This window comes from Panulirus ornatus, chromosome 21 (assembly GCF_036320965.1).
Source record: "Panulirus ornatus isolate Po-2019 chromosome 21, ASM3632096v1, whole genome shotgun sequence".
Lineage (NCBI taxonomy): Eukaryota > Metazoa > Arthropoda > Malacostraca > Decapoda > Palinuridae > Panulirus > Panulirus ornatus.
Window position 1 is genome coordinate 7,758,749 of NC_092244.1, and position 22,803 is coordinate 7,781,551.

Below are 22,803 nucleotides of genomic sequence, written 5' to 3' on the forward strand. Positions count from 1 at the left end.
CGTTCTTGCAGCTGTACTCAAATCTCATATTTCCTGACACAATGATACAATCATTACATCCCTGAGGGTTCTCCATGGTTTACAGATATCGAGGAAATGCATATTCATACAACACTACTTAATCTACTATTTCTAGTTCTTATTTACTTTCGTCTTACCATATCTAATTTCTGTCCTGCTTTACTTGTTTTCTGATAAATCATTTCTCCCTAACTCTCTAACGTCCTTTTCTCGCTTTCATTCATAACCAGTAGTGATATCTTCTTACCCATATTTATTCATTTCATCTTTTTTTTGTTCATATTTTGCCTTTAATACCAATACAATTCTGTCAATGAATATCAAATCAATCTTTGTTAGATGGGTCTCGTTTGTACAGTGACACTGTAAATCCAAGTTTTGTTTGAACCAAACACGAAACTCCCAACAACCCAATGGTCCATGTCCACAATCACATGGAGCGCTAATCCGGCGGCTTTGGTCGATATCCCGTAAATGGAAAACAAGGGCCTTAATACATACTAGAGAGGCAGACCCGACTGGCCCGTTACACCCACTTGGCTTCTGTCATTATCATACCCCCAAGCTTATGCGTATGGAAGCCAATATACATATGTATATCCCTGCTGGCTGTGCCACTTACCGCATCCACCTATGGAAAAGTCTACCTTTACCAATGTTCATCTCGAGGGCGATTTTTTTTTTTGTTATTATTGTTAGGTTGTCAATAATATCACAGCGTCTGTCAACCCTGCTCTTGCTCATGTTGGAAGTGGTGGCAGTAGGAACCGTTACTGTCATTACAGCTGTGCTCGTGACGGTACATTCATTTTCTTTTTGCCCATTTCCCAAATGATGGCGTTCTGGTTTTTCATGTTAACGCTGATGTGAGTTACGTTGTTATGCCCATAAGGCGTATCAGGGAAAAAGCACTTAAAATAAATGACACAACTAGATACATGCAGAGTTCAAACCAAGCTATATTAAGACTAAAGTATGCTACCATACTACTACACATTAGAATCATATTCAGAGCTCATTCAAACATATCAGTATCATCTCTGTCTTGAAAGTCATATCTAATACTAAAGATCATTTCTTAATCTAATCATAACGAAATGAACCAAATATCTTTATCATGTAACTTTATCACTGCTAGAAAAACACCTCTAAATCTTTCACAGTATTGAGGCATAACTCAATATTGATACATACACATTATGAATAGTAAGGTGAACGTAATTACTATCATCCTAAGTCTTTACCTTTCGTTGCTTATCTCATTAATCAGTCGGACGTGAGAATATTAATGGGTCGGACGTGTGAATATCAAAATAAAAAAGGTCACTCCTATTGCATAACAGTACATATATCAGCTGAAGCAAATACATGTAAGTCAAGTCCAAGGAATACAGTAGGCAGGACTCACTGTCTTGCACAGGCTTGGAGGCTGCGGCCTTGTTCTGCGCTCTCTTCTTTTTCCTCTGCATGTAGGCGCGCATCATGGCCTGAATCTTGACGATCTTCTTCACACTGGACTCATACAGCCTGAAGGAAATCAACCACCGTTTCTCAGCCTTGAATACTGTACATATAGCAACTACTGACACTATTACTGTAAGGTAACTCTACACTGTGGAACAGACTCCAATCATCTTAAAGGTCTCAGCCTAGTGAAAAATTGAGGCAGATGAGCTCCAGTCCTCACCTACACCACAGTTACTTGCGGCCACCTCTTTCAGTAAGACCTCATCTATTGGACATTATCTCAAATTAGTAAGAGGAGAAAGTAGCAAAGACAGTGCCATACCTGGACAGGAACTCCTCGGTGTAGTACTTGAGGAAGACCTTATCCTTGCCGATGGCCCAGCCCTCCATCTTGAGGCGCAGCAGCAACAATCGAGCGTTGTCCTTCGTCATGTCCACAGTCTCGTCAAATTCGAATGCCAGGAACTGGTACCTGGCCAAAAGAGGTAGATATCATGCTGCTGCTGCCGGCTTTTTCCATGCTCTATATCTCTACTAGCAAATGACCACCTTCCAGGCTATGTACCACAGGTGATTGCGTCAGGCTAGAATTTCTGGCCACATAGGTACAGCATCATTATGAAATATGTAAGTAAATCATGAAACCGCGTGGCAATGACTTTTAGAAGAACTTTCTAAAATAATGTAAATGATGTTGAAAAGCATTGCGATCCTGCAGATAAAGATCTTGGCTCTATGGCTGGCAATATTGTTAGGAGAGTTACAATAAGACAGGAAGTACCAGTAAAAGTAATCAGTGAACTAATCCATGGATGAAAATTTCGTTTCACAACAGGAAAACTGTTGAAGTAATCTCCATCTTAGGAGCTCGGTATAAAAAAGACGTGGTTGTTTTTAAATCAAGCAATGTTAGACACCAGCGAAAAAGTTTGTCATCCCAGTTGATAATAATAAAAAAAAGTCCAGTAATATCGGAACAGACAAGTGGAGCAACACTGTGACATTATCTTAAATCTGTTTCCTCATGTACTTGATTTTGACCTCAATGACTGTATTACTCGACTAGAATTCTAAAATTGTGGCAAACGGTTAAACCTTATAATATAATTCCAAGGATATGTGACTCTCGTCATGATCATCATGTGGGTATCCGACACTATACGGATCCTCACCTAACCGGCAACTGACTTCAGATCTTGAACTGTGATAGCGATCGCTGCAGCACTAGCATCATGTAGGGTCATGAAATTATGATGTGACAGCAGCCATTTCCAAACTGTCCTTTTTGCCTAAATCTACTGAAAGAAAATCACAAACTCTATCAGAGAGAATACTTCATATTCAATGCTATGATCTGAGGGGATAAACGTAATGAACAAGGATAAGGACATTATGACATTGATTTACTGACATTAAAGAATCATTAGACACAAAGAAATACCTGGACTCACCTTCTTAGGAACTCCTGATAAGGAATCCTGTGAGAGAATCCTTGCTGACGGATCCTGATGGTGTCGCAGATGGCGTGGTACTTAATCTGGTGCTTGATCATATCGCGATCGAAGATGCTGCTCGAGTTGTCCATGTTGGAGCGGATGCAGCGGACAAAGTGCGGCTGCGAGTTGGTCAGCTTGTACAGCAGTTCGATGAGGGAGTAGCGGAAGTTCATGCCCAGCGTCTGCACATGGCGGGTCTGTGACACCCGACCCTTGGACTTGGTGTTGAATCGCTGTATGTAAAATACACAATTACATTAGCATATAAAAAGTTAGTAAGATTGTATGACTAGTCATTACAATAAACTTGTGAGTGTAAAACTGTTTTGAGAGCTGAGGTTTAATCACTTCCATTCAAAGATAAATTTATATGGCCTGAATCACATTCCATAAATTAATTTGTATGATCCGTTTGGATACAGTGTATAACACAACGCAACCTAAGAACGAAGCACTTTGGTGATAAATCAAAATTAACGTTTATAATAATCCCCCATCTACTCCTAGAGAATGCAGTCAAGATTTAAGGAAAATGTAACCTATACGGGATGTCTAAACCGAACTAAAAGTATTTAACTTCAATCTTTTCAATAAACTTATAATTTCACCCGTCTTGCCTCAATATTTTAATGCAAAGATTTCATTAGCTATAACACACAATTTATTCACAATTACTCCATATTCTTAATAGTTCCTCCTCATTTCTGATAACGATTTATACTACTTATAAGATTCCCATTTTTTTTTTTTCACAACTGGCTGCATTTTCAACTCTACCACTTACTCTGGAACCTCTCTTGTTTGTTGCTGCGGACGATCCTCCTTTGTCCTTTCCTCTTTTCTTTACGTCTTCGCCCTCCACGGTCAGGTTACCCGTCTTGGTCAGTTTGTTACAGAACATGCCTCGGATGTGGTCGTTGGCAGACTTACGCAATGTCTGAATCAGCTCTGGAAAAGAAAAAAGAAAAAAGTGTGACATCTCTCTCTAGTTCTAAAGTAGCTTACGTTATCAACATAGTACGACCTAAAATTACTCAACTATTCTTTCACTGATGCCAAAGTTCACAGCCTTACTTTTTACCCACTCTTTATCATCTACCACAGGAAGAGCGTCATAATTCATGATCATATTTCTTGTTCTTATTCTATGCTTAGGTCTCGCCAAAGAACCTCGTATATTTTAGTAATTCACTATTATTTTCACTTCATCATTCTAGCAAACTATATGAGCAATTTATGGTCTTCGCTGAGCAGTATATTGTCTGACAATGAAAAAGTATTAACAGATAATCTAACAATATAGTTCGACAAATCAAAACATAATGTAACAGGGATGAAGAAGTTATAAATACAATCCAACAAAAAACATATCCATATCAAAGGAATATAAAGAAACAAATGAGATGCAAGAAAAATTCTGAAACATAAGAGTATACAACAGATGTGTGAGGTCTGAAAAAGACTGAGGAAAGACAGTACCACAAAAGAAGCACATGATGGTGTCTCATTTGAATATATACCTAATGGCAGAGAATCTATACATCACAGAGACGAAAGCTAGAAAAATGAAGTTTTATATGTAAGTAAGGCACCGTTCTTAGTGCAGTAGACGACTTACCCGAAGAGATATGATCACGGTTTTTGTACACGAAGGAGTGGAGGTCGTACTTGACACGTCCAACGTAATGGGCGATGGCATAGGTGAACTCAGACACTTGTTGCATCTGCTTCTGGTTGACCCGTTGTTTTAGTCTGTCTGTAAAACACCACAGTGTTAAGGCAAGGCCAGTGACCATATTTAAAACATGCAATGAATTTTGTGATACAATGAGTCAATTTCTTTAAATAAAACTAAGGTGCACTAAATAATTTTTCTATTATGAAAACCATACTTATCGCATATCATGTACTGGTTCATCTGAATACACGCGGAAATGAAGAACTGATAACACAGCTATGACGAAAGAAAAAACAAGTCTGTATTAATGGCACATGAATAACACGAGAACACATTTGTTCATATATAGTAATGCAAATCAAGTAAAACTTCCACCAAACATTTCTGCCATTACATACTTTCTAAGAGGTCATAATTTTGGAACTGTTCTAAGATCCTTTTCCCTGGGGTTCCTGCTTTAACTATTTTTCTTTTACCTTTGTGAAGCCCAATAATAATCATTTAGTTCCATCATCTGTCATACGCTCATTTGGAAGAAAGGTTAGATGCAATATCCAATTCTATTTAACTCTACCTCTGATTTAAGCACCGCTCCCTCTATATTTCCTCCATACTCTTAATTTTCTAAGTATATTATTGTTCTCCTTAGTACTTCCCCTAATGTCTCCTCCGTCAGCGAACAATCAGACAGCCAAAGCCTTTTAAGACAAATCGTCACTTGGCTCTATCTTGTTTCTGGTTTTGGAAAGATTCATCATTCTTTCCTAGCATTTGGTCTCATCATACCAATGCCCTCATCATCCATACATATGTAGTAATGCCCATAACTTGAGGCTTACCCTATCCATAACCACAGGGTCTGAGGATCAACACATATCAAAGATTCTCTCTGGGAGGATGAGTTATCACAGTCTAAAGGGAGGGAAAAAGCCATGCTCACAATTATCTCAACTCAAACTCTCTTGGGTAAAGACGAATTCTCAACTTGAGTGCTCGTCCACGACTGAAACACACCCAGGACCCTATCTACACAGCTCCTGAGGCTCTTTTACTCGGAACACACAGTTACTACCCCACTTTATCTTGGGTTACGGAAAGAACCTAGCCCAGTGTTCGTCCTACTTCCTCTACAGAAGAGATAAATTCTAACCCAACATGCTTCACCTGACACTTTGGGGTAAGGACGAGCGCACACCTACCATCGCCCTAAACACGAGTGGTCACGGGAGGAAAGCGGACGGGGAAATTCCCATCCTGCTACTCGTCTGCTTAACTTACAAGAGAGGGAGTTGTCGCTTCCTTCGGATTCTCGACTTTCCTCCTCCAGGAGAGAAAAGATGCCGTTGTTCTTGGCCAAGAATAGCTCCAGGATGTGGCGATTGTCGGGGAAGGTGAAGTTCTTGACGGGGATGCCCTCTTCCGAGTAGTCTTGCTGGGGAACACACATTATAATGACACCTCATGTGGTAAATCAGTGCAATATATGATGCTCTTTTTTTTCCCCTTGTTATCCAATGAACTTTATATTTTCTTCTTGTTATTTGTTATGATCAGTGTTTCAAAGTATCTAAAATATATGCAAAAGTAGATGAACGTTTTCTTGTCTCAACAGCTCATACCATAATAATATACTACTGAAAATGAGAGCCCTAGCTTTGATAATGAAAAAAAGGATAATGAAGTAGTTAAACCAAGTGACAATGTACGCTAAACCAGGTACCCATTTTATCACCCAACCCCAAGGGGTGGATGAACAGCTGGGTTGACTATGGATCGACTACCGCAACCAGGATTCGAACCTATGCATTATCCCTGATTAAGATGTAGTGCTTCGGAGAGCACTGGCACTCTCCATTACCCACATGATGTAGTGGCTATAACGATAATGATATTCGCCATCTCTCAGACGTTGGAGTGGCTGTATCAATACTGAAACTCATCGTCCTAATTAAGAAGTTATGGCTGTATTGATACTAAAACTCACCGTCTCCCAAGAGTAAATGCAATGTCTGTAAGTGTTAAAAACCCATCCTTCAGATGAGCTTGTAACGTTCTGTGACTCATCAACTAGCACATGATAATGCAATGGTTGTAACGATAAGGAAACTCACTATCTCCTAAACAAAAAAGTAATGGGTGTAATTGTGATGATATTCCACATTACGTACCTGAAGATTCTCTAACTACGTACTGTAACAGACCACTGGTAGATAGAGTTACTGTAACAGTGCTATATAACTCACCATCTCCCAGTTAAAGATGTACTGGTTGTAATAGTACTGGATCTGCTCGTTAGCCACGTTGACCAGCAAGTTCTCAAAGGAGTTGTGGTCGTTAGCCTCGAAGCCAAACATGTCAAGGACTCCTATGGCGTAGGGGTCGCCACTGGACGGATGCGGGTAAAAGAGAGGGAAAACATAAAGCCTCGTTGTAAGGCTTGTTGCGATCAGGCACAGTACAAACACATGACAATAAGGTGTTCGATTATAAGAGTATTATAAAAAGACATTAAATCATAAGTAGCGGCTTCGCTGAGGCAATTACACAGGCCACTTTTACATTACAGGGAAACAGCCACTTACACTTACCGAAAGTCCAACAGCATCTCAGTAAAACATGACAGTAAAAGGTACAAGTTCCGACCACTTACAAGACGAGTCTCGTCACGGACAGATTGGTGTTGATGCAGTTGATGATGAAGTCGAGGAGGCGGGTGTAGAGCGTCCTGGCGAGAGCGTCCCTGCTCATCTCGGCTTCGTCCCTGTTCTTCTTGGCCGACTCCACCGTTTGGTCGGGCTTCACCCGGCAGTAGTTGCACAACGCCCAGGACAGTTTCTTCTCCTCGATGTCCAACAGTCGACACACTACGGGGGAAAATGGAGCGTATCACGCTAAACAGTACTGAAGATGATGAGGATGATAATAATAGGGAGGTGAAGTTAAATCTACTATTTCCTTGAGGTTAACGAATGGTAACGAAGGACAGAAACAATGCAAGGCGAGGCGGTCTGGTCCATTTTGTGGAAGAAAACGTCAAGTTTCAGGAACCGCATGTGAATGATAATCCTTTCAGACAGTATATGATGAAAAAAGTGATCATTTTAATGATAAATCCTTTAAGAAAAAACTAATGAAACCCAAGCAAAGGCTCTGTGACTCAATACTAAGAGAATGATCTAACTAAACCTGAAGCCACAGCACAGGTATAGTAACACCACACACACTGTGAGTGTAGTAAACCAGGGAGAACAGGGTTGGCGAGTGAAAATAGCCTACCTTCCTTGACAGGCTCCATGTCCGCTATGGCGGCTTGGTCGTCTCCCGTGAAGTCGATGTTCCCAATAATAAGAATGGCAGCCAAGACCAGGTAGACGGTGTGGATCTCCCGTTCCGTGAATCCGATTACCTGCCACATGAACATGCTACATGAGGATATACCCTGTGCCTATCTACACACAAACATTAACAGAGGTAATTTTACATCTAAAATACAACAAAAACAGCGAGTCTGGCGTATAGGCAACGCTTTCCACAGTGATATGAATGAATCAGATTAGAAGATTTTTAAAACAAAATCATACCAAATCTTTAAACAAAATCACTTTTTAAGATAGAGGGAAGAACAGTTCAAAGGAGAAATGATTGGATTCGGTTGATTTCAAACATCCTCAAAAAAAAAATACACATATATCACTGAATAATCATGGCATAATGTCGTACTCGTCTACAGAGATTCTTATGAAATATATCGAATCTCAAATGATTTATCTTTCACGTATAATTCATCCAGAGCTTCATGTATCAAACATCAGACTTAAAACCACCTTCACAGACAGCCATACTACGATCCTTTTAGAGAGTTCCCTACGCCCCGTCTGTGCAGAGTTTATCCTACATAAAGCCTCCCATGACCAACATGAATAAAATTCCCATACAGCTTGCATTCACAGCTTACGTGAACCGACTTCCACATGATGTCTGGACAGACATCCACAACTAACCTATAAACCTATTGAAGTTCTGAGAATCTTATGAAACCTTTACACTGCAACTATTTCCCCATTTTTCGATGAACTACTTGCATAGCCTTCTAAGACCCACCCTGTGACCCAACATGGATCACCCAAGCTTCAACTTTCTTCCAAGACCTGTCCGGAGCACCTTCCACAACACGCCTTTCGTTTTCCAGGTTCCACTTGCGGCGAATCCTACGGCTCACCCTCACAGCCTTCAACTACTCACTTGCGGACCATCCCATGATCACTCTAAAACATCCTCTTAGCAAACTACCTATCAAGTCTTCCACGATGGAACTTTACAAAGACCCACCTGTAAAGCCTCCTCGACCTTGGTGAATTTTTGGGCGTTGGTGACCTCGTTGTCATAGGGATGCTTGCCAAGGTAAACGTATTTCCTGCCCAGCTTGAGCCCATAGCGAGAAAGTCGTGAGCTCTGAGAAAGGCCGTCGTACAGGTAGTAGAAAATGTGGAAGTTGCCCTCACCTCTGTCGGCCAAGACGAGCACCACCAGACACACAAAAACAGGATGGGGTAAATTACATGGCATGGTACTTTATTCATACTTGAAATGAAAACCCTTTTAATACGTGATTCAACTGAAACACGAAATATTTCCAGTGCCTAAGTTACAATAACGTTTCACAAAGAGATTCAAATCAAAGCATCGTGAGTACTGCTCCTAGTGTCAATATGAATCTAAATAACCGTTCGCACCTGATCAATCATTTGCCATCATGACTGTCATGAACATGGTTTATGCATGAACAAAAAGATAAGCAAAAGGGACATGGGAAAAGAGAAGTAAAAGCTCTGTTGCTCCTTAATCTTACCGTAATTTTCCAGTGATCTTCATAACTCTCCCTCATCCTCTCTCGACCCTGATATTCCACCACAACTCTCACGTGAGCTTAATACCCCCCGCCCTCCATGGCTTGAGTGATCCTCAGCGACAGTATCATCTTTTATAACACTTCTCCCCTATATGGCCTATATGGGCTATATGGCCTTCATATATTACAAAGGAAATCTTATGTCCATTACAATACATGACCTACCTCGGTCTCTCTGTGACCCGGTACTTGTCGAGCATTAGCAGCCAAACAATGGCCCCAGAAACCTTGCCAGTCTTGGAGAAGGTGATATCGAAGTACCGAGCATGGCGGGTGGAGTCAGCACAAAGCTGAGTGACGGCGTTTCCAAAAGCATCCAACAAGGTGTACACCATCTTGATTTTGTCGATGAGGCCAGGGGTTGCTCTGCCGAACCAACACAACGATTGAAAAGTTACTTTCAGCGAGTGTGACTAAACTGGGTACACACAAGGTGTACTGGATTGCAAATGACGAAAGATATTTGTGAACGACAAACTTATCTAACGCAACATAATCCTTAAAGTATTTCACATTAAATTATTCCAAGGACTGGTGCACCTCAACTGCGAGATATATATAATTCTTCTTGTTTAGTAATTAAACAAATCTACCAATGAAAAATCCATACATTAAATAAAAGTTTGCCAGCAGTGGAAGTAATATGGGAAACTCATAATCTGCAAGGTTGCTAAGCCCTATCAAAGAGTTGTTTATGGGCACATAAATATGAAACCTTACCAACAAATGAAACTACATCTTCTACAGCTACTGTGCATCGCAGGGAGGATGCTCCTCAACTCACCCATCCAATGTGACAAAGCTGATTGACGAGTTGACGGAAGTTGAAGGTCTTGCCGCTGCCAGACTCCCCAGTCAGGACGATGGTTTGGTGCTCCTTGTTGTGCATCATGTCCTGGTGAGCGCGGTCGGCCACGGCGAATACGTGAGGGTCGTTCTGGCTCCGCGACTTGGACTTGTACTTCACCTGGACCTAAAGAACGAAGGAGGAGGAGGAGGTGGTGACTGCAGGTTTTGCTGAGGTAGGACGAAGACCATGGGAAGGGAGGGCGATAGTTACTGAGGACTAACCATACAGACTGAGGGACTATGGTAATTAATGGTGATAATGAGGTGACAGCATGTGGAAGCATAGGTATGGAAAGATGGCTTGGAGAAGAACAAACGATGAGCTAAAATGAGTAGAAAATGACATTCTATGAAGAGAGAAAAGTTGAAGAAACGTACGACTTTCAGGAGACCAATCGAGAACAATGAAGAATATCAGTATTAATGGTGACAAGTGACAATGGAGGGTACATATACTGATGGAGACTGTGTGGCAAGACATCAGAACATTTGAGCAGGCATATACGATAGAGTATATCATATAAGTTCCTATATTATCTGGAATGGCTACATATTCAAATCATGAAAATCCTTTCCTGTAATTTCTTAAGAAGCTAAGATTGTCTCATTAAACACCTCTTGTTGCACATAAATTCGTTTTGAGTTTCTTTCATTCGTTATTTTCCTAATCTAAACCACTAGATTCCTAAAAAGTCAAGATCCAAAATGTTCACAGTTCCCTTAAATCAACGCCGTCTTAAAAGTGAAGCTACAAGCAGATCTTAACACTGGAACACATCCAGCAGCACTCTTCTCCCCTCCACTCCCATGCCCTTGTCCCCACCCACAGTACATGGCTCACTACTCCTCCACTCTCACCTCTTCGTCGTACTTGCACATGTTACCGAAGGGGTTGACTGCCACGAGTACATCTGCCACCCAAGTGTAAATATAGCCACCTTGCCAGCGGGCGTACAGCGTCTCCATCATCACCTGGAAAGGACGTGCAACTCTTCAGTTAGTTCGTCTGACACAACCACTGGTTACTGTCGGCCCTCGAATGCTACCTTGCTACCGTTTATGTTACACAATCCTGTTAACTGTTTTATTACTATGACTTACAACTCTTGATAAGATTGTCTGACACAACTACTGGCTACAACTACTACTTACCTTGCTTGTTTATGTTACACAACTCCTGTTCACTGCTTTATTAATATGACACAACTAATACGACTGTTTGACAAAACTATTGGCTACAACTACTGCTAGCGAGTTCTGCCTCTCCATGCGCTCCTACGTCAGCAGCATATCTTTAATATATGGAATGACGTCATTCAAATGACGCAAAGATATCTATCGCAAATACTGGTCATTTTGTTTTACGATCAGATCTCATATAAGCCGCTTCATTTTGCTGTAAAAATTACTTTTTTTCTCTTACTTTTTACTGTATAAATATATTACTTCTACTCAATCCACTACAATCTTCTCGTACTTTAATGATACACTTAATGCAGAATAGGCACAATGGAGACATGGCTGCATACAGAGTTGTAAGTGTAAAAATAACACTGTGGTAACATAAGGACAAGAAATGATTATGGTAATATTCATGAGGTGGTGTGAGAGAAGGAACTTCAGTGTGGTGCAATTAATGAGGAAACATGACCGAGTTACAAGAGCGAGTTGGTGCGAACAGATGATTTGTGCAGTTCGGAATGAGGAAGCATGAGTAGGTGACAGGCGTGGAGGCATGAATGAACTATGTGATGGTATAAGTAAAGGTATCAAATGCTGAACACAGGTACGATGTGGTAAGGTTAAGAGGTTTGTGAGGCATGTTTCAGGTGACACGAGGTAAGAAAGTTTGAGGTGTTTATGAGGGAGAAGTGAGCGGGGGGGAGTGGAACTCACCTCATCGTTGAAGAACTCCAGCGAGGCCAGGTCGTCCGTCACCATCTTCTTGGGCTTGCTGCGTCGCTCCGTCTGAAAAGGAACCCCGCAGGATCTCAGCCAACGTCACTCTCAGGGAATGGCATATGACACCGAGGAAATGCAGGACATCATCGAAGACAAAAGTGAAGTAAAAGGTTATGAATATCGGTGACTTTTACGTGTTTTATGATGGCTTACGTCCCGTACAGCTCTCCATAAAGCTGTCATCACACGCACGTGAATATGACAAGCGCATGACATGACAGGCACACCAAATGACTAACTTACCCTGAGTTGCTGACAATCAAACTGGAAATATCACTTCGAAAAGGTTTAAGCAAAATTAAATAAAATAAAAGTGGATCACCTAATAAAACATGGATACCCTGGCAGTTAATAAAGACTCGAGAACCCTAACATATCAGCCAGGCCCGAGATGGCAGTAATAAATCCTTTATCATCAGTTAACAGATTCATCAATTATCAGACGCACAAATTCTTAAATGGGTTATGACTACGAAGCGTAACCAGACTGAATCAACACCTACTTTCATGACGGCAAATACGCCTTCAGAAAAAGCAAGTATAAATGGTACTGAGCATACGTGGGTGGGAGAAATGAACGTAGGAATGGAAAATTGCAGTAGAGAAAGTAAGAATTATTATATTCAAGTAAATACGGTGAAGGGGGAAGAGGTACATGAAGAAAAGAATACTGAGAAAGGCAAGGAGAAGAGAAAGGATGATAAAGATGAGGGAGACGAAGATGAGGATGAGGGACAGGAAGATCAGGGTGAAGGACAAGATGATAAGGAAGGCGTGGAGAACGATGAAAGAGACGGATGGGAGTCGGTGAATCACCTTGAGGTATCCCTGGCGTGCGATGGCGCTCTTGGCTCGCTGGATCCGCTCGTCGGGCTTGATTAGTCTCTCTCGCTCCTCCAGCAGCTTCTTCCTCACCTGCAGCAGACAGGACAAACCACATGTCACCAACGATAAATAAATCTTAACGAAACACAATACAAACACAAAAACAAACCAGAAGCAACATGAATAAAACGCGTCAGTGTCACCCGCCATACATTTAAAACGTCTTCCTAAGCATTTTGCTATATCGCCGTCAAGGCAAATATACGTTGTCTATCACCTATACACAATACTGCGGTCCACCACACCAATGGCTATCATAGCGACGAGACGAAAGGGATGGACAGCTGTGCATGTATCACACACGAAGAACCGCTACGATATGAGTAACATGTAATCACAACCACATTGCTGAAATAAGTTGTTGTGGGGAAATACTGGTGAGCAACAGAACATTTTGATAAAAAGAATAAGAAATTCTCTTGAGACCTTAAAGCCATGAAACTTAACATTAAAACCTCTAAACACACTAGGTGTAGCTATGCCATCGCTGTCTGTGTGCGTTACGTACCGTAAAGATACACACATAAAAGTGTGATAAAGAAGGTAAAAAGTGCACAGAATTGGACCAATGACATGCCCGAAAAGTTTTGAATTGTAAAGGTCGATGGTTACTTAAATCATGACTGGCTCATAATAATCACTTATAAATCTGGCTGAATCACAATCGACTCAAAAAAAATATCCGTGGTGTAGAGTAGAGCTCCTGACCGTGACGCATTTACGGGCCGCCCACAGTAGTAGACAGCATGGGTTCGAAACGTGGTTGCGGCAGCCGGTTCACAACCAACCCAGCTGTTCATCTATTCCTACGGGCTGATCGAGAGAGAGAGAGAGAGAGAGAGAGAGAGAGAGAGAGAGAGAGAGAGAGAGAGAGAGAGAGAGAGAGAGAGGCTGAGCCAGAAGGGCACATACAGGAGTAAAGAAGCCGGCGTAGGAAGATGGTTGATTGATTTTTTGGCACAGAAGCGGCGAGTTTACTGTACATCCCGACCCAACAAGGCAGCGTTAGCCCTATAGGTGCAGCAGTGTGTGGGAGGAGAGGAGAGAGCGGCTGCGTGGGGCGGCGACTGGAAGACAGGTAGTACAAGGGGTGGCGGGGGTCAGTCGGCTGACGGACAACGACCGTTAGATCGTCTTCCTCGACTCCGTCCCCACCGGCTCCACGGCCATCGTCCTGGTCCCGTAACACGGTTAAGTTCTCCTTGGCTGGTGCATGGTGCATATTATCAAAGTTGAACAACTCTTTGCTTTTGAATTAAAGCTCATCATTTTTTCTTACTACTGTAACCACTGTAACCATTCATTTTTTGGGCAACATCTGAAAATTCGAATTCGAATGTTTTTTGTATTCAACTCTTAATACCAGTCTTACGGCATATACTGTCAGAGTGCAGCTTAATAAGTTCGTTTGATTTTATTTCTAACCTCTTTCAACATTCTTTTCCCTCCCTAAAACCAGACGCTACCTCATGTCTGTTGTATTCGCCTCCACCAGGCTTTGGTGTCTGATACCGTTTTCAACCATGAAAGTAACGCATTTCGTCTCAATTCACAATCCCACAGTAAGAGCACACAAACACACACACACACACACACACACACAGACTTATCAACATACAAGGCCTCCTATACACTGTAAATTCTTCGGCGTTTTGACCTATCTAAATCTTGAACTTTCCTCGATGGGATTATCACACACATTCGTGCTCGCACACTGGGCTGTTCTTGACCAATCTATCCTAGGTCCTAGACGATGCCTGAATTTTGAAAATCGTCCTGAACAGCGTGGGACTAGTGATGACCATCCGGAAAAGCTGTGGGGTCTGTGGTAGCCATCCTAAAGCAATGTTGGCCTGGTGATGACAAAAAAATAGTGACGAACTTGTGATGACCACCCTGAAGTAGTGCTGGACTTGTGACGACCACCATGAACAGTGATGGACATACGATACCACTGTGAAGTTGTATGGCCATCCTGAACAGTGTTAGATTTGTGACTGACCATCCTGAGCAATGATGGACTTGTGATTGACCATCCTGAACAATGATGGATTTGTGACTGACCATCCTGAGCAATGATGGACTTGTAATGACCATCGTGAAGCGATGGATTTTGTGAAGACCATCCCAAACAGTGTTAAATACAGAAAAGTCGGCTTTTCTAACTTTTTTACGGTAATTTCCTTTCGAGTTATGGTATTTTCCTTTCTACTTACGTTTGCGGCGCTTCACTTCCCCGTCCATGTTTATGTCCTGTCCTAAGGCATAGGTTTACTCTAGCTTCTCATGCATTTCCCTCCCTTTCCCAATTCTAACGTACTTTCCCCTACAGCCCTTCGCTCCGTTCCCTCTTGTCGGTCACTATAGCAACGGCACTGTGTTCCTGCAGAGATGGAGGAGTCCAGCCAGGCGCAGGTCCAGTACTGGCGCGTTCAGATCTCCATCCGCTTCATGCTGGGGTTGGCCGTCATAACCTCCTCGGGCCTCGTGATAGCTTGCGTCGCCTCCTACCGCAAACTGAACCGCAACCACTCCTTCTGGTTCATCGCTAACTTGGCCGCAGGTGGGCAACTCCTGGTTCATAGTTGGTCTGTCTGATCATCAGCTTCATCACTAACCCTCCCACTTGCTCGTTTGTATCCTCCTCCACAACCACCTTCTTTCACAGTATCCCTTCGGGAGGTTCTCTTAACACAATAGCCTCCCGCAGGGGATGTTATATGCGGCTGCGGTCACCTGTGTGCCGTCCTGCTGGATGTGTACAGTTGGACGACTTCAGCCCAGACGTACATCAGCGACGGTTTACCCTGTCTCGCCCTCTGCATAATCTTCAGCCTCTCAAGTGAGTGATTACCCAGTGACGTATCTAGGAAATGACTTGTGCATTCGTGAGTTCTTCCTTTATCTTAAGTTCTGTCTCAAATCTTAGTATTTCTTGAAGCCTTTAATGTTCATCGTATTCTCCACTTCTTCACTTTGCTTTATGATAATCCATCATTTTATCACAAAATCATTCCTTCATATCTTTCCCGACTTTGTTCGATAAGTTCCCCTCATGAAGGGACTTATCCCCTCATGAGGGACTTAACCTAAATATATATATATATATATATATATATATATATATATATATATATATATATATATATATATATATATATATATATATATATATATATATATCTTGCGGTTATATGATCAAATCCGACGGCTGAGCTACGCCTTCCAAATCCACAACAATGATATCCGTCTGATGTGTCCGTAATAAGCTACCGCAATATCATACATACAAAAGTCTTTTTATATACTGTACCAGTCAAGAGACATACAACATACGTTCATCACATTCACATTACATTTGAGACGTGCTGAAGCATTAGGCATGGCTGTTGGAGACGTGCTGACGTATTAGGCATGGCTATTGGAGACGTGCTGACGCATTAGGCATGGCTGTTGGAGACGTGCTGACGCATTAGGCATGGCTGTTGGAGACGTGCTGACGCATTAGGCATGGCTGTTGGAGACGTGCTGACGTACTGGATGTGGCGGATCATAATAATGTCCCGGGCGGCCTCCATTACGGTGTAGTGTGTCGGGGTAAGTACGCAAGCCATTATATCAGGTCTTGAGGTCACGTTACACAAACCTAATGATGCCTGGATGAGGGAAGTTCCGCCAAGCCCTCGACGACGACAGCCATAATCAAAGTCCTTAAAAAAGACGAGCAGTAAAGACGTGACCATATTTTCTGAACTCCAGACGAATACTTACGTTACACACACACACACACACACACACACACACACACACACACACACACACACACACACTCGCTGATACTCAGTGGGTGAAGGATGGCGAGTCTGTCAGCCTCATCCTATGCCATAACCCATGGGACTTTCATACCATGCTGTACAACAGTGAGCCTTCCACTTGTGCTATAACAAAGCGTAACTTCATCCCATTCTAATACACTGTGGGCTAAATCCCATGCTAGAACAAAGTGAAGCTTCATCCTATGCTCTAACGAAGTGGGGCTTCACTTCATGCTGTAACAGAATGGGCCTTCATTCCATGTTATAACACGGAAGGCTTCATCTCATGCTGTAACACAGGAGGCCTTCATACCACACGCTTCAACAAAAGTGGCTTCACTTCAAGCTATAACACAGGCGGGACTTTCACTCATGCTACAACACAAAGGGGCTTCCTGCCATGTCATACGACAAAGTGGGAAGATTCGGACTAAACAATGAATCCATCTATACACAGGGGATAGCACGTCTTGTGGCTCCAGACGAAACATAATCCTCACAGCCAGACTTGTAGCAACGGGTCTCCATGGCGTGGCTAGTCGTAGGAATCTGTCCGTCCCCTCAGCAACGTAGGCCTAGCAATGTGATTGGTGTATCTTACAAGCCACATGTAAAGTGACCTATACAATGATTCAATGTCACAATCAGTGCAGATACGTGAACACCCTACCATCATACTCCACTGCGCAGCACATCTTCATACAATTTGCAATTCGTTATGAACGAATACAAGACAGTACATAATTATGACACGTTGGAAGTGAACAGTACAACGCCATACACAACATTGTATAAGTGAACAATACAACAAAACACACTACAGGATAAGAACACGATAACGTCTCACAACATACAAAGGCAGTAAGTCTGTAACTAGGTAAGCTAACATCACATAGAATATTTTGTCAACGAAAAATGTAATACTTTTGACGACAATAACGTACATAAACACTAAAACATTATACACATCAATGTATTCTGAGAGCAAACTGAACATCATATGCAGTGATATCAAACATTCAAACGCCATATCCATTACAGTTATGAATAAATAACACAACAATCTATTTTCTAGCAAAAAGTTTGCACTGTACAAAATTCATGAACAGTATTAGAATATATGCCATACTGTACAATACAAATGATCACTCTGAAACCATATGCGATGCAGGATGAATGAATATATGACCACATGCAATATAGTACTATAAGACTATACGCAATAAAGCATAGATGAACACTATAATAACACCATATGCAATACAGTATTAACAGTCACTAATATACCAAATGCAATGCAGTATAAATGAAAAATCGAGAGACCATATGCTGTGCGGAATACATAAGACCAATTTAAGACCATATGCAAGGTAGCATGATTTACCAGTTTACCACCCGTACTCAGTAGCAAATCAACAAACAGTTTAACAACATACAAAACGTTTAGTAACAGTAGGAATTATTCTTTCTAAGGAACCGCCGGTTACCTATGAGCACAATTCGTTTGTAAGACAATCATCCGTGGCAAAAATCAATGAACAGCGTAGCTTCACTTCCTTCTCCTGCAACACATTCTTCTCTCTTCACAATCACAGTCCTAATCCGGGCTCAACTTTACCAAGTCTTCCACGTCATTCGTCCCAAGCACATCTTTCCATCGGCCCGCACTCCTCCTGTTCCCATCTACTTCCTGTCTTCTATAAAAAAAAAAACAATGCTCTCTATAACGTAAACAATCTTATCAGGGCAAATCAAAACAGAAATACAGAAAGAGAATCCATTCAACCCTCTTGCTTTTAGGATGTGTATGTGACGCGATGTGTTCTTGTAACAGGCACGTTCAGCCATCTGTCGCTGCTGGGGGTGACGTTGGAGCGGTACATCACCATCACCAAGCCCATGTCCTACTACTACGTCATCACCGACAGTAACTGTGTCCTGGCTATAGCTGCCATCTCCGTCTGCAGCTTCTTCGTCTCTGGTGCCATCTTCCTTCCGGGAATGAGAGCTGAGGGAATGAGTCGGCTGGTGGCTGGCCTAGTTGGTAGCGGTGCTGGTCAGGTAGTACATGAGAATGAAACTGATATGCCGGCTCTTCATATCAATGTCTCAAGCGACGACAACCTCTGGAGGAACGATCAACAGAACTCTACTTGGTTAACGAAGGAAAACAATACTATGTTGAACCAATGCGTCGCCAACAAGATTGTATCAAAGGGATACATCTTCATGTTCGACTCCAGCCCTTCTCGCCATCTCCTTGGTCACCCTCACTTTATACTTCCACCTTTTTTACATCGCAAACTCACAGCTGAAGCGCATGCGAGAAGAGCAAGGGGTCTTCCGAATGATGTTCCTCAACAAAAACTTGAAAGCTGCTAAATTCACGGTGAAGATCTTTCTGATCACGGCCATCTTCCAGTGGCCCTCCAGAATTACGAACCTCGTGTCTGGAGAGATGGACGAGGTGAGGGGCAAAGCTGCTCAGTCCCTCTTCCACGCCATGACATTACTGGTATCCATATGTAATCCCTTCATCTTCGCTTACTTCAACGACGACTTCAGGGACGCCCTTAAGAGCGTGTTCGCCCACAACAACCGCGTAGACGTGGAAGTCCTCGACAACGAGTCTGATAGCAGTAATCATGGCTTCAGCCGTCCTATCTCTGATCGCCATGCTCTTAAGCTCGAACCATGACCCCTCATGCACCACATGAGGCAGAGGATGTGGACATCAAACACTACGTCTAACTTGGACTAGGCTCCAAACAACAATCCAATAAAATAGGTCCAAATCCTCTAAACACCGTCCTAAAGGCAAGTACATACCAAGAAGCAAATGTATTCTACTCATGATCAACCACAAGTGATCGCAGACCATGAGGCATCTATTCTTGCAACTAATGTTCACCAATGCAACCAACTTCAACAACATGTATTACCCTCCCTTAACGCCGCCCTCTCCACGTTATATATGTATATGCGTGCGTGTGTGTGTGTATTTTTTGAAATAGTAAGATGACCTGTTTAGAGCAAAGATCTGATGTTGGTATTTATGTAGGCAATTGCTGTTCACAGTAAACCACCATTATACATTTGTGATGAATATCAATACAATGAAAAAATACAAATTTAAAAACTAATAATGTTCTGTTTTCATAAGAGGTTTTGTACTTAACTGATTACAAAATCTATATTTCGGTTAGAAAAAGGACACTGAAAGTGTATAAATATCTGCAAAAGACCTAGTCAAAACTTTCTACAGGACTCTGTAATGTGAATGATTACATGCTAACAAAAAGACGACTCTTCAAATAAAGATTGTTATTACCTGGATTGCAGAAAAGTCGTTCCTTGGCAAATATTGTTTGTAATAGTAGTAGTAACCACAGTAGCAGAACTATAGTAGTAGTAGTAGTAGTAGTAGTCACTTATCATTAGCAACAACAGCTGTTCTCTACATATTCTTCAAACATATACTGTGACTGTTTATGAACAATTACAGAATATACATCCCATTTATCAGTGTTTGATTGTCACATTCCCTGTTATTGCCCATAGGTTATTTCAATACCAACGGCCGTCCTCCTGTTACCTCTAGCTTCATCAGAATACTTCTATGATATTCCCAAACAGTAAGAGACTAAATAGCACCTAAACCCTTCCCTTTCCCATCCACGCAGCAGCAACAACGGGCGACGAGGGAAACCACAGGGGTTAACATTTGTGGTTATGGTGCTACAATGCGGTTCAATACCTTGAGACAAGATTTTACACGGAGACTTCCTGAAGTGGGACGCCTTTCACATCTTATCAAAACCACATCTTTTTTTTTTGCAAGCGAAATAGTTGGCAATGAAAAAATAATCTGAGAACTCTTATAGAAGCAAACAGAACATGCTACACTGTTTGTCTTTTCTGATAAACTGTATATAGACGTCGTGACTAACCTCAGTGACATCCTCGGGAACAGATGTGATGAAGGGATGTTCCATCACCTCTATCATGACGGGCCGGTGGTCGGGCGTCTTCACCAAGCACCTGAGGATGACCATCTAGGGTGAGCAGCATACCTCCTTTCCCCTGCCATCGCCACTCACACGTGTACTCTGGCATAAGCAAATCACAACCACCTGTCCCCTACCATTCTATCACCTTTACTAACCATGAACCAGGCACTCTCAACATCAGCTTCACCATTTACGGTTTACGACAACCAATAAACATAATTAGCAATAAACTGAAGGAGAGAAGCTAAATAGCAAGGGAAACCTGCGAGAAAGAAGAAAGGTTACCTGAATACTTACTGTGGAAAACAAGGATAAGCAGCTAAACAAAAGCCAAGTAATGATCTAAGAGCTGATGGTAAGTGGAGGTAACGTGTTATCAGCTAAACTATCCTGTGCGTATGTTTTTGTCAGCGTCATGTTTGTCGGAGGGAAAGCCGTAGGTTTAGGCTGGCGATGTGGAGCAAGGGTAAGCTATCTATTTCTACTCTGGGGCTGGTGGCTGAATGGGTGTTCAGTAGTTTGGGTGGGAGAGGTCTACTGCTGTTGCAGAGAACTGAGTGCCGAGCGTACTGAGGTAAAATCTCACTGTAAGCATTTTTGTTTTATTGTTCTGAAGAAAATTTGTGGCTAGGCTGAAGAATATTTGTGGCTAGGCTGACAGCATAAATACTAAAAAATCAAGCAAGTAACACGATAGAAATCAAACTAAAGCAGGGATGGTGGTTATAAAAAAAATTATCACACAAAGTATCTTTATGACTCACTCCGAAATGAAGTCGACGAAGTCCTGCGTCCAGTCAGAGACTCGCTTGAGAGAGGGCGGCGGATTCCTGAGGATCTGGAAGAGGGCGCGCACTGGGTGGATGTCGGAGTAAGGCGGCTCACCGTCCCCGAGCTCGATTGCCGTTATACCTGTGTGGGGGAAGGACGTGGATCACCGTATCAGTATAAAAAAAATATATATCAGCAGGTTAGGACAAAACCTTACTCACTGGAAACACAACTAATAAATTAATTAGCTGATTATAATCATGTCGTTTGTCCGAACCGCACGCAACCCCTTCATAATGACAGCTGGTGATGTAAGAATTTACTCACGATGACTGTTTTGGTTGCTACTCGTCCCTAACCAGTCAGTACCTGCATCCTGTTCTTCCTGATATCCAGCCCAAGCCAGCACCTATCGACTCAACACATGTCCCTTGTCAAACCCGAATACCCCGTTATCCCCATCCATTCTTAAATAAAAACTGCCTCTTGCTCCTACGTCACCTACGTACCCCAAAAATGCTCCTTGCCCTCCTGTCACTTCCCCTCCTCAACACCTACGTTTTGTCCCTCCCCGTCACCCCATAACCATCACATGCCCCGTGCCCTCTCCATCACCCAGACCAATTCACTTACCGAGCGCCCAAACGTCACACCGGTTATCATAGTCCTGGTCGGCCTTCTGCTCGCACTCGATCACCTCGGGAGCCATCCAGTAAGGCGTGCCCACAGCCGTGTTACGCTTGCCCATGGTCTCGTCCAGGTGACCACACTGACCTGAAACACACACACACACACACACAGCGTCACTGTTTGAACCAGGCAGCCAACTGATGATTGGTCCGTAAAAGGATAACGAATAGGGCAAGGCATAATGTAACAAATGGGTAAAAGGATGAATAATGAGTATGAAAATAGGATAATCAAATAAAGTGGTAGCAAT

At 42.3% G+C, this 22,803-nt stretch overlaps 1 protein-coding gene across 5 annotated transcripts in view; it reads right to left on the reverse strand.

The window, feature by feature from the left end:
- Positions 1-22,803, reverse strand: part of ninaC (STKc_myosinIII_N_like and MYSc_Myo21 domain-containing protein ninaC) — a 64,716-nt gene that overhangs the window by 25,032 nt on the left and 16,881 nt on the right. For 4 of the 5 annotated variants that reach the window (XM_071675689.1, XM_071675690.1, XM_071675691.1 and 1 more), the window contains exons 1-11: positions 9,737-9,932; positions 8,992-9,166; positions 7,939-8,068; positions 7,313-7,526; positions 6,906-7,047; positions 5,941-6,094; positions 4,603-4,740; positions 3,769-3,932; positions 2,940-3,217; positions 1,811-1,960; positions 1,430-1,548 (exon numbers count right to left, since the gene is read on the reverse strand). In XM_071675689.1, coding sequence (XP_071531790.1) covers positions 1,430-1,548; positions 1,811-1,960; positions 2,940-3,217; positions 3,769-3,932; positions 4,603-4,740; positions 5,941-6,094; positions 6,906-7,047; positions 7,313-7,526; positions 7,939-8,068; positions 8,992-9,166; positions 9,737-9,906 — 1,834 coding nt within the window. In that variant the 5' untranslated portion in view covers positions 9,907-9,932. Of the gene's footprint in view, positions 1-1,429; positions 1,549-1,810; positions 1,961-2,939; positions 3,218-3,768; positions 3,933-4,602; positions 4,741-5,940; positions 6,095-6,905; positions 7,048-7,312; positions 7,527-7,938; positions 8,069-8,991; positions 9,167-9,736; positions 9,936-10,351; positions 10,545-11,278; positions 11,393-12,316; positions 12,389-13,198; positions 13,298-21,032; positions 21,124-21,856; positions 22,005-22,496; positions 22,638-22,803 lie in introns of those variants that run through there. The other variant, XM_071675692.1, reaches the window with a different exon arrangement.